Source organism: Pseudophryne corroboree, chromosome 6 (assembly GCF_028390025.1).
Source record: "Pseudophryne corroboree isolate aPseCor3 chromosome 6, aPseCor3.hap2, whole genome shotgun sequence".
NCBI classification, from domain to species: domain Eukaryota; kingdom Metazoa; phylum Chordata; class Amphibia; order Anura; family Myobatrachidae; genus Pseudophryne; species Pseudophryne corroboree.
The window spans coordinates 45,068,032-45,080,727 of NC_086449.1; the positions used below are offsets into that span (position 1 = coordinate 45,068,032).

At 39.8% G+C, this 12,696-nt stretch overlaps 1 protein-coding gene across 1 annotated transcript in view; it reads right to left on the reverse strand.

The window, feature by feature from the left end:
* Nucleotides 1-3,392: 3,392 nt before the first annotated feature.
* The window catches only part of LOC134934223 (mucin-3A-like), an 87,687-nt gene continuing 78,383 nt past the window's right edge, over nt 3,393-12,696 (reverse strand). The window contains exons 13-22 of the mRNA XM_063929708.1: nt 11,844-12,167; nt 10,680-11,003; nt 9,516-9,839; nt 8,061-8,816; nt 7,188-7,652; nt 5,733-6,488; nt 5,450-5,615; nt 4,569-5,275; nt 3,696-4,451; nt 3,393-3,466 (exon numbers count right to left, since the gene is read on the reverse strand). Of these exons, the coding sequence (XP_063785778.1) occupies nt 3,393-3,466; nt 3,696-4,451; nt 4,569-5,275; nt 5,450-5,615; nt 5,733-6,488; nt 7,188-7,652; nt 8,061-8,816; nt 9,516-9,839; nt 10,680-11,003; nt 11,844-12,167 (4,652 nt within the window). The remainder of the gene's footprint in view (nt 3,467-3,695; nt 4,452-4,568; nt 5,276-5,449; nt 5,616-5,732; nt 6,489-7,187; nt 7,653-8,060; nt 8,817-9,515; nt 9,840-10,679; nt 11,004-11,843; nt 12,168-12,696) is intronic.

Below are 12,696 nucleotides of genomic sequence, written 5' to 3' on the forward strand. Positions count from 1 at the left end.
TGTTTCTATTGCAGTTGATGATGAATCTCTTGTGGTTTTAGGAGGATCAGGGTTCTGTGATGTGACCTCTACACCTGTAGTGTCTGCTGTGGGATATGTGGATCCTTCAATGTTGGTAGTTTGCAAAGTTGTCTGTTCTTCTTGTGTTGTTTGAATTTCAGATATGGTTGTATCCTCTGTATTTGTCATTTCTAAAGTAGTACTTTCTGCCTCTTTTGTCTCAGTAACATCATATGCTATTGTAGCAGATATTGTTATTTCATCTGTTTGCGGCGTAGACCATTCTGGTGTTTTTTCTATTGCAGTTGATGATGATTCTCTTGTGGTTCTAGAAGAATCAGGGTTCTGGGATGTGACCTCTACACCTGTAGTCTCTGCTGTGGGATACGTGGATCCTTCAATGTTTGTTGTTTGCAAAGTTGTCTGTTCTTCTTGTGTTGTTTGAATTTCAGATATGGTTGTATCCTCTGTATTTGTCATTTCTAAAGTAGTACTTTCTGCCCCAGTTGTCTCAATAATATCAGCTGTTGCTGTAGCAGATATTGTTGATTCGTCTGTTTGGGCCGTGGAAAGATCATGCGTTGTTTCTTTTGCAGTTGATGATGAATCTCTTGTGGTTTTAGGAGAATCAGGGTTCTGGGATGTGACCTCTACACCTGTAATGTCTGCTGTGGGATATGTGGATCCTTCAATGTTGGTTGTTTGCAAAGTTGTCTGTTTTTCTTGTGTTGTTTGAATTTCAGATATGGTTGTATCCTCTGTATTTGTTATTTCTAAAGTAGTACTTTCTGCCTCTGTTGTCTCAGAAACATCAGATTCTATTGTAGCAGATATTGTTATTTCATCTGTTTGCGGCGTAGACCATTCTGGTGTTTTTTCTATTGCAGTTGATGATGATTCTCTTGTGGTTCTAGAAGAATCAGGGTTCTGGGATGTGACCTCTACACCTGTAGTGTCTGCTGTGGGATATGTGGATCCTTCAATGTTGGTAGTTTGCAAAGTTGTCTGTTCTTCTTGTGTTGTTTGAATTTCAGATATGGTTGTGTCCTCTGTATTTGTCATTTCTAAAGTAGTACTTTCTGCCCCTGTTGTCTCAGTAATATCATCTGTTGCTGTAGCAGATATTGTTGATTCATCTGTTTGGGCCGTGGAAAGTTCAGGTGTTAATTCTATTGCAGTTGATGATGAATCTCTTGTGGTTCTAGAAGAATCAGGGTCCTGGGATGTGACCTCTACACCTGCAGTGTCTGCTGTGGGATATGTGGATCCTTCAATGTTGGCAGTTTGCAAAGTTGTCTGTTCTTCTTGTGTTGTTTGAATTTCAGATATGGTTGTATCCTCTGTATTTGTTATTTCTAAAGTAGTACTTTCTGCCTCTGTTGTCTCAGTAACATTAGATGCTATTGTAGCAGATATTGTTATTTCATCTGTTTGCGGCGTAGACCGTTCTGGTGTTGTTTCTATTGCAGTTGATGATGATTCTCTTGTGGTTCTAGAAGAATCAGGGTCCTGGGATGTGACCTCTACACCTGTAGTCTCTGCTGTGGGATACGTGGATCCTTCAATGTTTGTTGTTTGCAAAGTTGTCTGTTCTTCTTGTGTTGTTTGAATTTCAGATATGGTTGTATCCTCTGTATTTGTTATTTCTAAAGTAGTTCTTTCTGCCTCTGTTGTCTCAGTAACATCAGCTGTTGCTGTAGCAGATATTGTTGATTCGTCTGTTTGGGCCGTGGAAAGATCATGTGTTGTTTCTATTGCAGTTGATGATGAATCTCTTGTGGTTTTAGAAGAATCAGGGCTCTGTGATGTGACCTCTACTCCTGTAGTGTCTGTTGTGGGATATGTGGATACTTCAATGTTTGTTGTTTGCAAAGTTGTCTGTTCTTCTAGTGTTGTTTGAATTTCAGATATGGTTGTATCCTCTGTATTTGTCATTTCTAAAGTAGTACTTTCTGCCCCTGTTGTCTCAGTTTCATGAGATGCTATTGTAGCAGATATTGTTATTTCATCTGTTTGCGGCGTAGACCATTCTGGTGTTTTTTCTATTGCAGTTGATGATGATTCTCTTGTGGTTCTAGAAGAATCAGGGCTCTGGGATGTGACCTCTACACCTGTAGTCTCTGCTGTGGGATACGTGGATCCTTCAATGTTTGTTGTTTGCAAAGTTGTCTGTACTTCTTGTGTTGTTTGAATTTCAGATATGGTTGTATCCTGTGTATTTGTTATTTCTAAAGTAGCACTTTCTGCCTCTGTTGTCTCAGTAACATCAGATGCTATTGTAGCAGATATTGTTATTTCATCTGTTTGCGGCGTAGACCATTCTGGTGTTTTTTCTATTGCAGTTGATGATGATTCTCTTGTGGTTCTAGAAGAATCAGGGCTCTTGGATGTGACCTCTACACCTGTAGTGTCTGCTGTGGGATACGTGGATCCTTCAATGTTTGTTGTTTGCAAAGTTGTCTGTTCTTCTAGTGTTGTTTGAATTTCAGATATGGTTGTATCCTCTGTATTTGTTATTTCTAAAGTAGTACTTTCTGCCTCTGTTGTCTCAGTAACATCAGATGCTATTGTAGCAGATATTGTTATTTCATCTGTTTGCGGCGTAGACCATTCTGGTGTTTTTTCTATTGCAGTTGATGATGATTCTCTTGTGGTTCTAGAAGAATCAGGGTTCTGGGATGTGACCTCTACACCTGTAGTGTCTGTTGTGGGATATGTGGATCCTTCAATGTTGGTAGTTTGCAAAATTGTCTGTTCTTCTTGTGTTGTTTGAATTTCAGATATGGTTGTATCCTCTGTATTTGTCATTTCTAAAGTAGTACTTTCTGCCCCTGTTGTCTCAGTAATATCAGCTGTTGCTGTAGCAGATATTGTTGATTTGTCTGTTTGGGCCGTGGAAAGTTCAGGTGTTAATTCTATTGCAGTTGATGATGAATCTCTTGTGGTTCTAGAAGAATCATGGTCCTGGGATGTGACCTCTACACCTGCAGTGTCTGCTGTGGGATATGTGGATCCTTCAATGTTGGCAGTTTGCAAAGTTGTCTGTTCTTCTTGTGTTGTTTGAATTTCAGATATGGTTGTATCCTCTGTATTTGTTATTTCTAAAGTAGTACTTTCTGCCTCTGTTGTCTCAGTAACATCAGATGCTATTGTAGCAGATATTGTTATTTCATCTGTTTGCGGCGTAGACCGTTCTGGTGTTGTTTCTATTGCAGTTGATGATGATTCTCTTGTGGTTCTAGAAGAATCAGGGCTCTGTGATGTGACTTCTACCACTGTAGTCTCTGCTGTGGGATATGTGGATCCTTCAATGTTGGTAGTTTGCAAAGTTGTCTGTTCTTCTTGTGTTGTTTGAACTTCAGATATGGTTGTATCCTCTGTATTTGTCATTTCTAAAGTAGTACTTTCTGCCCCTGTTGTTTCAGTAATATCAGATGTTGCTGTAGCAGATATTGTTGTTTTATCTCTTTGGGCCGTGGAAAGTTCAGGTGTTAATTCTATTGCAGTTGATAATGAATCTTTTGTGGTTCTAGAAGAATCAGGGCTCTGTGATGTGACCTCTACACCTGCAGTGTCTGCTGTGGGATATGTGGGTCCTTCAATGTTGGCAGTTTGCAAAGTTGTCTGTTCTTCTTGTGTTGTTTGAATTTCAGATATGGTTGTATCCTCTGTATTTGTCATTTCTAAAGTAGTACTTTCTGCCCCAGTTGTCTCAATAATATCAGCTGTTGCTGTAGCAGATATTGTTGATTCGTCTGTTTGGGCCGTGGAAAGATCATGCGTTGTTTCTATTGCAGTTGATGATGAATCTCTTGTGGTTTTAGGAGAATCAGGGATCTGTGATGTGACCCCTACCACTGTAGTGTCTGCTGTGGAATATGTGGATCCTTCAATGTTGGTAGTTTGCAAAGTTGTCTGTTCTTCTTGTGTTGTTTGAATTTCAGATAGGGTTGTATCCTCTGTATTTGTCATTTCTAAAGTAGTACTTTCTGCCCCAGTTGTCTCAATGATATCAGCTGTTGCTGTAGCAGATATTGTTGATTCGTCTATTTGGGCCGTGGAAAGATCAGGCATTGTTTCTATTGCATTTGATGATGAATCTCTTGTGGTTTTAGGAGGATCAGGGTTCTGTGATGTGACCTCTACAGCTGTAGTGTCTGCTGTGGGAAATGTGGATCCTTCAATGTTGGTAGTTTGCAAAGTTGTCTGTTCTTCTTGTGTTGTTTGAATTTCAGATATGGTTGTATCCTCTGTATTTGTCATTTCTAAAGTAGTACTTTCTGCCTCTTTTGTCTCAGTAACATCAGATGCTATTGTAGCAGATATTGTTATTTCATCTGTTTGCGGCGTAGACCATTCTGGTGTTTTTTCTATTGCTGTTGATGATGATTCTCTTGTGGTTCTAGAAGAATCAGGGTTCTGGGATGTGACCTCTACACCTGTAGTCTCTGCTGTGGGATACGTGGATCCTTCAATGTTTGTTGTTTGCAAAGTTGTCTGTTCTTCTTGTGTTGTTTGAATTTCAGATATGGTTGTATCCTCTGTATTTGTCATTTCTAAAGTAGTACTTTCTGCCCCAGTTGTCTCAGTAATATCAGCTGTTGCTGTAGCAGATATTGTTGATTCGTCTGCTTGGGCCGTGAAAAGATCATGCGTTGTTTCTTTTGCAGTTGATGATGAATCTCTTGTGGTTTTAGGAGAATCAGGGTTATGGGATGTGACCTCTACACCTGTAGTCTCTGCTGTGGGATATGTGGATCCTTCAATGTTGGTTGTTTGCAAAGTTGTCTGTTTTTCTTGTGTTGTTTGAATTTCAGATATGGTTGTGTCCTCTGTATTTGTCATTTCTAAAGTAGTAGTTTCTGCCCCTGTTGTCTCAGTAATATCAGCTGTTGCTGTAGCAGATATTGTTATTTCATCTGTTTGCGGCGTAGACCGTTCTGGTGTTGTTTCTATTGCAGTTGATGATGATTCTCTTGTGGTTCTAGAAGAATCAGGGCTCTGTGATGTGACTTCTACCACTGTAGTCTCTGCTGTGGGATATGTGGATCCTTCAATGTTGGTAGTTTGCAAAGTTGTCTGTTCTTCTTGTGTTGTTTGAATGTCAGATATAGTTGTATCCTCTGTATTTGTCATTTCTAAAGTAGTACTTTCTGCCCCTGTTGTCTCAGTTTCATGAGATGCTATTGTAGCAGATATTGTTATTTCATCTGTTTGCGGCGTAGACCATTCTGGTGTTGTTTCTATTGCAGTTGATGATGATCCTCTTGTGGTTCTAGAAGAATCAAGGTCCTGGGATGTGACCTCTACACCTGTAGTCTCTGCTGTGGGATATGTGGATCCTTCAATGTTGGCAGTTTGCAAAGTTGTCTGTTCTTCTTGTGCTGTTTGAATTTCAGATATGGTTGTATCCTCTGTATTTGTCATTTCTAAAGTAGTACTTTCTGACCCTGTTGTCTCAGTAATATCAGCTGTTGCTGTAGCAGATATTGTTGTTTTATCTGTTTGGGCCGTGGAAAGTTCAGGTGTTAATTCTATTGCAGTTGATAATGAATCTTTTGTGGTTCTAGAAGAATCAGGGCTCTGTGATGTGACCTCTACACCTGTAGTGTCTGCTGTGGGATATGTGGATCCTTCAATGTTGGCAGTTTGCAAAGTTGTCTGTTCTTCTTGTGTTGTTTGAACTTCAGATATGGTTGTATCCTCTGTATTTGTTATTTCTAAAGTAGTACTTTCTGCCTCTGTTGTCTCAGTAACATCAGATGCTATTGTAGCAGATATTGTTATTTCATCTGTTTGCGGCGTAGACCGTTCTGGTGTTGTTTCTATTGCAGTTGATGATGATTCTTTTGTGGTTCTAGAAGAATCAGGGTCCTGGGATGTGACCTCTACACCTGTAATCTCTGCTGTGGGATACGTGGATCCTTCAATGTTTGCTGTTTGCAAAGTTGTCTGTTCTTCTTGTGTTGTTTGAATTTCAGATATGGTTGTATCCTCTGTATTTGTCATTTCTAAAGTAGTACTTTCTGCCCCAGTTGTCTCAATAATATCAGCTGTTGCTGTAGCAGATATTGTTGATTCGTCTGTTTGGGCCGTGGAAAGATCATGCGTTGTTTCTATTGCAGTTGATGATGAATCTCTTGTGGTTTTAGGAGAATCAGGGATCTGTGATGTGACCCCTACCACTGTAGTGTCTGCTGTGGAATATGTGGATCCTTCAATGTTGGTAGTTTGCAAAGTTGTCTGTTCTTCTTGTGTTGTTTGAATTTCAGATAGGGTTGTATCCTCTGTATTTGTCATTTCTAAAGTAGTACTTTCTGCCCCAGTTGTCTCAGAAATATCAGATGTTGCTGTAGCAGATATTGTTGTTTTATCTGTTTGGGCCGTGGAAAGTTCAGGTGTTAATTCTATTGCAGTTGATAATGAATCTTTTGTGGTTCTAGAAGAATCAGGGCTCTGTGATGTGACCTCTACACCTGCAGTGTCTGCTGTGGGATATGTGGATCCTTCAATGTTGGCAGTTTGCAAAGTTGTCTGTTCTTCTTGTGTTGTTTGAATTTCAGATATGGTTGTATCCTCTGTATTTGTCATTTCTAAAGTAGTACTTTCTGCCCCAGTTGTCTCAGTAATATCAGATGTTGCTGTAGCAGATATTGTTGTTTTATCTGTTTGGGCCGTGGAAAGTTCAGGTGTTAATTCTATTGCAGTTGATAATGAATCTTTTGTGGTTCTAGAAGAATCAGGGCTCTGTGATGTGACCTCTACACCTGTAGTGTCTGCTGTGGGATATGTGGATCCTTCAATGTTGGCAGTTTGCAAAGTTGTCTGTTCTTCTTGTGTTGTTTGAACTTCAGATATGGTTGTATCCTCTGTATTTGTTATTTCTAAAGTAGTACTTTCTGCCTCTGTTGTCTCAGTAACATCAGATGCTATTGTAGCAGATATAGTTATTTCATCTGTTTGCGGCGTAGACCGTTCTGGTGTTGTTTCTATTGCAGTTGATGATGATTCTTTTGTGGTTCTAGAAGAATCAGGGTCCTGGGATGTGACCTCTACACCTGTAGTCTCTGCTGTGGGATACGTGGATCCTTCAATGTTTGTTGTTTGCAAAGTTGTCTGTTCTTCTTGTGTTGTTTGAATTACAGATATGGTTGTATCCTCTGTATTTGTCATTTCTAAAGTAGTACTTTCTGCCCCAGTTGTCTCAATAATATCAGCTGTTGCTGTAGCAGATATTGTTGATTCGTCTGTTTGGGCCGTGGAAAGATCATGCGTTGTTTCTATTGCAGTTGATGATGAATCTCTTGTGGTTTTAGGAGAATCAGGGATCTGTGATGTGACCCCTACCACTGTAGTGTCTGCTGTGGAATATGTGGATCCTTCAATGTTGGTAGTTTGCAAAGTTGTCTGTTCTTCTTGTGTTGTTTGAATTTCAGATAGGGTTGTATCCTCTGTATTTGTCATTTCTAAAGTAGTACTTTCTGCCCCAGTTGTCTCAATGATATCAGCTGTTGCTGTAGCAGATATTGTTGATTCGTCTATTTGGGCCGTGGAAAGATCAGGCATTGTTTCTATTGCAGTTGATGATGAATCTCTTGTGGTTTTAGGAGGATCAGGGTTCTGTGATGTGACCTCTACACCTGTAGTGTCTGCTGTGGGAAATGTGGATCCTTCAATGTTGGTAGTTTGCAAAGTTGTCTGTTCTTCTTGTGCTGTTTGAATTTCAGATATGGTTGTATCCTCTGTATTTGTCATTTCTAAAGTAGTACTTTCTGACCCTGTTGTCTCAGTAATATCAGCTGTTGCTGTAGCAGATATTGTTGTTTTATCTGTTTGGGCCGTGGAAAGTTCAGGTGTTAATTCTATTGCAGTTGATAATGAATCTTTTGTGGTTCTAGAAGAATCAGGGCTCTGTGATGTGACCTCTACACCTGTAGTGTCTGCTGTGGGATATGTGGATCCTTCAATGTTGGCAGTTTGCAAAGTTGTCTGTTCTTCTTGTGTTGTTTGAACTTCAGATATGGTTGTATCCTCTGTATTTGTTATTTCTAAAGTAGTACTTTCTGCCTCTGTTGTCTCAGTAACATCAGATGCTATTGTAGCAGATATTGTTATTTCATCTGTTTGCGGCGTAGACCGTTCTGGTGTTGTTTCTATTGCAGTTGATGATGATTCTTTTGTGGTTCTAGAAGAATCAGGGTCCTGGGATGTGACCTCTACACCTGTAGTCTCTGCTGTGGGATACGTGGATCCTTCAATGTTTGTTGTTTGCAAAGTTGTCAGTTCTTCTTGTGTTGTTTGAATTTCAGATATGGTTGTATCCTCTGTATTTGTCATTTCTAAAGTAGTACTTTCTGCCCCAGTTGTCTCAATAATATCAGCTGTTGCTGTAGCAGATATTGTTGATTCGTCTGTTTGGGCCGTGGAAAGATCATGCGTTGTTTCTATTGCAGTTGATGATGAATCTCTTGTGGTTTTAGGAGAATCAGGGATCTGTGATGTGACCCCTACCACTGTAGTGTCTGCTGTGGAATATGTGGATCCTTCAATGTTGGTAGTTTGCAAAGTTGTCTGTTCTTCTTGTGTTGTTTGAATTTCAGATAGGGTTGTATCCTCTGTATTTGTCATTTCTAAAGTAGTACTTTCTGCCCCAGTTGTCTCAATGATATCAGCTGTTGCTGTAGCAGATATTGTTGATTCGTCTATTTGGGCCGTGGAAAGATCAGGCATTGTTTCTATTGCAGTTGATGATGAATCTCTTGTGGTTTTAGGAGGATCAGGGTTCTGTGATGTGACCTCTACACCTGTAGTGTCTGCTGTGGGAAATGTGGATCCTTCAATGTTGGTAGTTTGCAAAGTTGTCTGTTCTTCTTGTGTTGTTTGAATTTCAGATATGGTTGTATCCTCTGTATTTGTCATTTCTAAAGTAGTACTTTCTGCCTCTTTTGTCTCAGTAACATCAGATGCTATTGTAGCAGATATTGTTATTTCATCTGTTTGCGGCGTAGACCATTCTGGTGTTTTTTCTATTGCAGTTGATGATGATTCTCTTGTGGTTCTAGAAGAATCAGGGTTCTGGGATGTGACCTCTACACCTGTAGTCTCTGCTGTGGGATACGTGGATCCTTCAATGTTTGTTGTTTGCAAAGTTGTCTGTTCTTCTTGTGTTGTTTGAATTTCAGATATGGTTGTATCCTCTGTATTTGTCATTTCTAAAGTAGTACTTTCTGCCCCAGTTGTCTCAGTAATATCAGCTGTTGCTGTAGCAGATATTGTTGATTCGTCTGTTTGGGCCGTGAAAAGATCATGCGTTGTTTCTTTTGCAGTTGATGATGAATCTCTTGTGGTTTTAGGAGAATCAGGGTTATGGGATGTGACCTCTACACCTGTAGTCTCTGCTGTGGGATATGTGGATCCTTCAATGTTGGTTGTTTGCAAAGTTGTCTGTTTTTCTTGTGTTGTTTGAATTTCAGATATGGTTGTATCCTCTGTGTTTGTCATTTCTAAAGTAGTACTTTCTGCCCCAGTTGTCTCAATGATATCAGCTGTTGCTGTAGCAGATATTGTTATTTCATCTGTTTGCGGCGTAGACCGTTCTGGTGTTGTTTCTATTGCAGTTGATGATGATTCTCTTGTGGTTCTAGAAGAATCAGGGCTCTGTGATGTGACTTCTACCACTGTAGTCTCTGCTGTGGGATATGTGGATCCTTCAATGTTGGTAGTTTGCAAAGTTGTCTGTTCTTCTTGTGTTGTTTGAATGTCAGATATAGTTGTATCCTCTGTATTTGTCATTTCTAAAGTAGTACTTTCTGCCCCTGTTGTCTCAGTTTCATGAGATGCTATTGTAGCAGATATTGTTATTTCATCTGTTTGCGGCGTAGACCATTCTGGTGTTGTTTCTATTGCAGTTGATGATGATTCTCTTGTGGTTCTAGAAGAATCAAGGTCCTGGGATGTGACCTCTACACCTGTAGTCTCTGCTGTGGGATATGTGGATCCTTCAATGTTGGCAGTTTGCAAAGTTGTCTGTTCTTCTTGTGCTGTTTGAATTTCAGATATGGTTGTATCCTCTGTATTTGTCATTTCTAAAGTAGTACTTTCTGACCCTGTTGTCTCAGTAATATCATCTGTTGCTGTAGCAGATATTGTTGATTCGTCTGTTTGGGCCGTGGAAAGTTCAGGTGTTAATTCTATTGCAGTTGATGATGAATCTCTTGTGGTTCTAGTAGAATCAGGGTCCTGGGATGTGACCTCTACACCTGCAGTGTCTGCTGTGGGATATGTGGATCCTTCAATGTTGGCAGTTTGCAAAGTTGTCTGTTCTTCTTGTGTTGTTTGAATTTCAGATATGGTTGTATCCTCTGTATTTGTTATTTCTAAAGTAGTACTTTCTGCCTCTGTTGTCTCAGTAACATCAGATGCTATTGTAGCAGATATTGTTATTTCATCTGTTTGCGGCGTAGACCGTTCTGGTGTTGTTTCTATTGCAGTTGATGATGATTCTCTTGTGGTTCTAGAAGAATCAGGGTCCTGGGATGTGACCTCTACACCTGTAGTCTCTGCTGTGGGATACGTGGATCCTTCAATGTTTGTTGTTTGCAAAGTTGTCTGTTCTTCTTGTGTTGTTTGAATTTCAGATATGGTTGTATCCTCTGTATTTGTTATTTCTAAAGTAGTACTTTCTGCCTCTGTTGTCTCAGTAACATCAGCTGTTGCTGTAGCAGATATTGTTGATTCGTCTGTTTGGGCCGTGGAAAGATCATGTGTTGTTTCTATTGCAGTTGATGATGAATCTCTTGTGGTTTTAGAAGAATCAGGGCTCTGTGATGTGACCTCTACTCCTGTAGTGTCTGTTGTGGGATATGTGGATACTTCAATGTTTGCTGTTTGCAAAGTTGTCTGTTCTTCTAGTGTTGTTTGAATTTCAGATATGGTTGTATCCTCTGTATTTTTCATTTCTAAAGTAGTACTTTCTGCCCCTGTTGTCTCAGTTTCATGAGATGCTATTGTAGCAGATATTGTTATTTCATCTGTTTGCGGCGTAGACCATTCTGGTGTTTTTTCTATTGCAGTTGATGATGATTCTCTTGTGGTTCTAGAAGAATCAGGGCTCTGGGATGTGACCTCTACACCTGTAGTCTCTGCTGTGGGATACGTGGATCCTTCAATGTTTGTTGTTTGCAAAGTTGTCTGTACTTCTTGTGTTGTTTGAATTTCAGATATGGTTGTATCCTCTGTATTTGTTATTTCTAAAGTAGTACTTTCTGCCTCTGTTGTCTCAGTAACATCAGATGCTATTGTAGCAGATATTGTTATTTCATCTGTTTGCGGCGTAGACCATTCTGGTGTTTTTTCTATTGCAGTTGATGATGATTCTCTTGTGGTTCTAGAAGAATCAGGGTCCTGGGATGTGACCTCTACACCTGTAGTGTCTGCTGTGGGATACGTGGATCCTTCAATGTTTGTTGTTTGCAAAGTTGTCTGTTCTTCTAGTGTTGTTTGAATTTCAGATATGGTTGTATCCTCTGTATTTGTTATTTCTAAAGTAGTACTTTCTGCCTCTGTTGTCTCAGTAACATCAGATGCTATTGTAGCAGATATTGTTATTTCATCTGTTTGCGGCGTAGACCGTTCTGGTGTTGTTTCTATTGCAGTTGATGATGATTCTCTTGTGGTTCTAGAAGAATCAGGGTCCTGGGATGTGACCTCTACACCTGTAGTGTCTGCTGTGGGATACGTGGATCCTTCAATGTTTGTTGTTTGCAAAGTTGTCTGTTCTTCTTGTGTTGTTTGAATTTCAGATATGGTTGTATCCTCTGTATTTGTTATTTCTAAAGTAGTACTTTCTGCCTCTGTTGTCTCAGTAACATCAGCTGTTGCTGTAGCAGATATTGTTGATTCGTCTGTTTGGGCCGTGGAAAGATCATGTGTTGTTTCTATTGCAGTTGATGATGAATCTCTTGTGGTTTTAGAAGAATCAGGGCTCTGTGATGTGACCTCTACTCCTGTAGTGTCTGTTGTGGGATATGTGGATCCTTCAATGTTGGCAGTTTGCAAAGTTGTCTGTTCTTCTTGTGTTGTTTGAATTTCAGATATGGTTGTATCCTCTGTATTTGTCATTTCTAAAGTAGTACTTTCTGCCCCTGTTGTCTCAGTAACATCAGATGCTATTGTAGCAGATATTGTTATTTCATCTGTTTGCGGCGTAGACCATTCTGGTGTTTTTTCTATTGCAGTTGATGATGATTCTCTTGTGGTTCTAGAAGAATCAGGGTCCTGGGATGTGACCTCTACACCTGTAGTCTCTGCTGTGGGATACGTGGATCCTTCAATGTTTGTTGTTTGCAAAGTTGTCTGTTCTTCTTGTGTTGTTTGAATTTCAGATATGGTTGTATCCTCTGTATTTGTTATTTCTAAAGTAGTACTTTCTGCCTCTGTTGTCTCAGTAACATCAGATGCTATTGTAGCAGATATTGTTATTTCATCTGTTTGCGGCGTAGACCGTTCTGGTGTTGTTTCTATTGCAGTTGATGATGATTCTCTTGTGGTTCTAGAAGAATCAGGGTCCTGGGATGTGACCTCTACACCTGTAGTCTCTGCTGTGGGATACGTGGATCCTTCAATGTTTGTTGTTTGCAAAGTTGTCTGTTCTTCTTGTGTTGTTTGAATTTCAGATATGGTTGTATCCTCTGTATT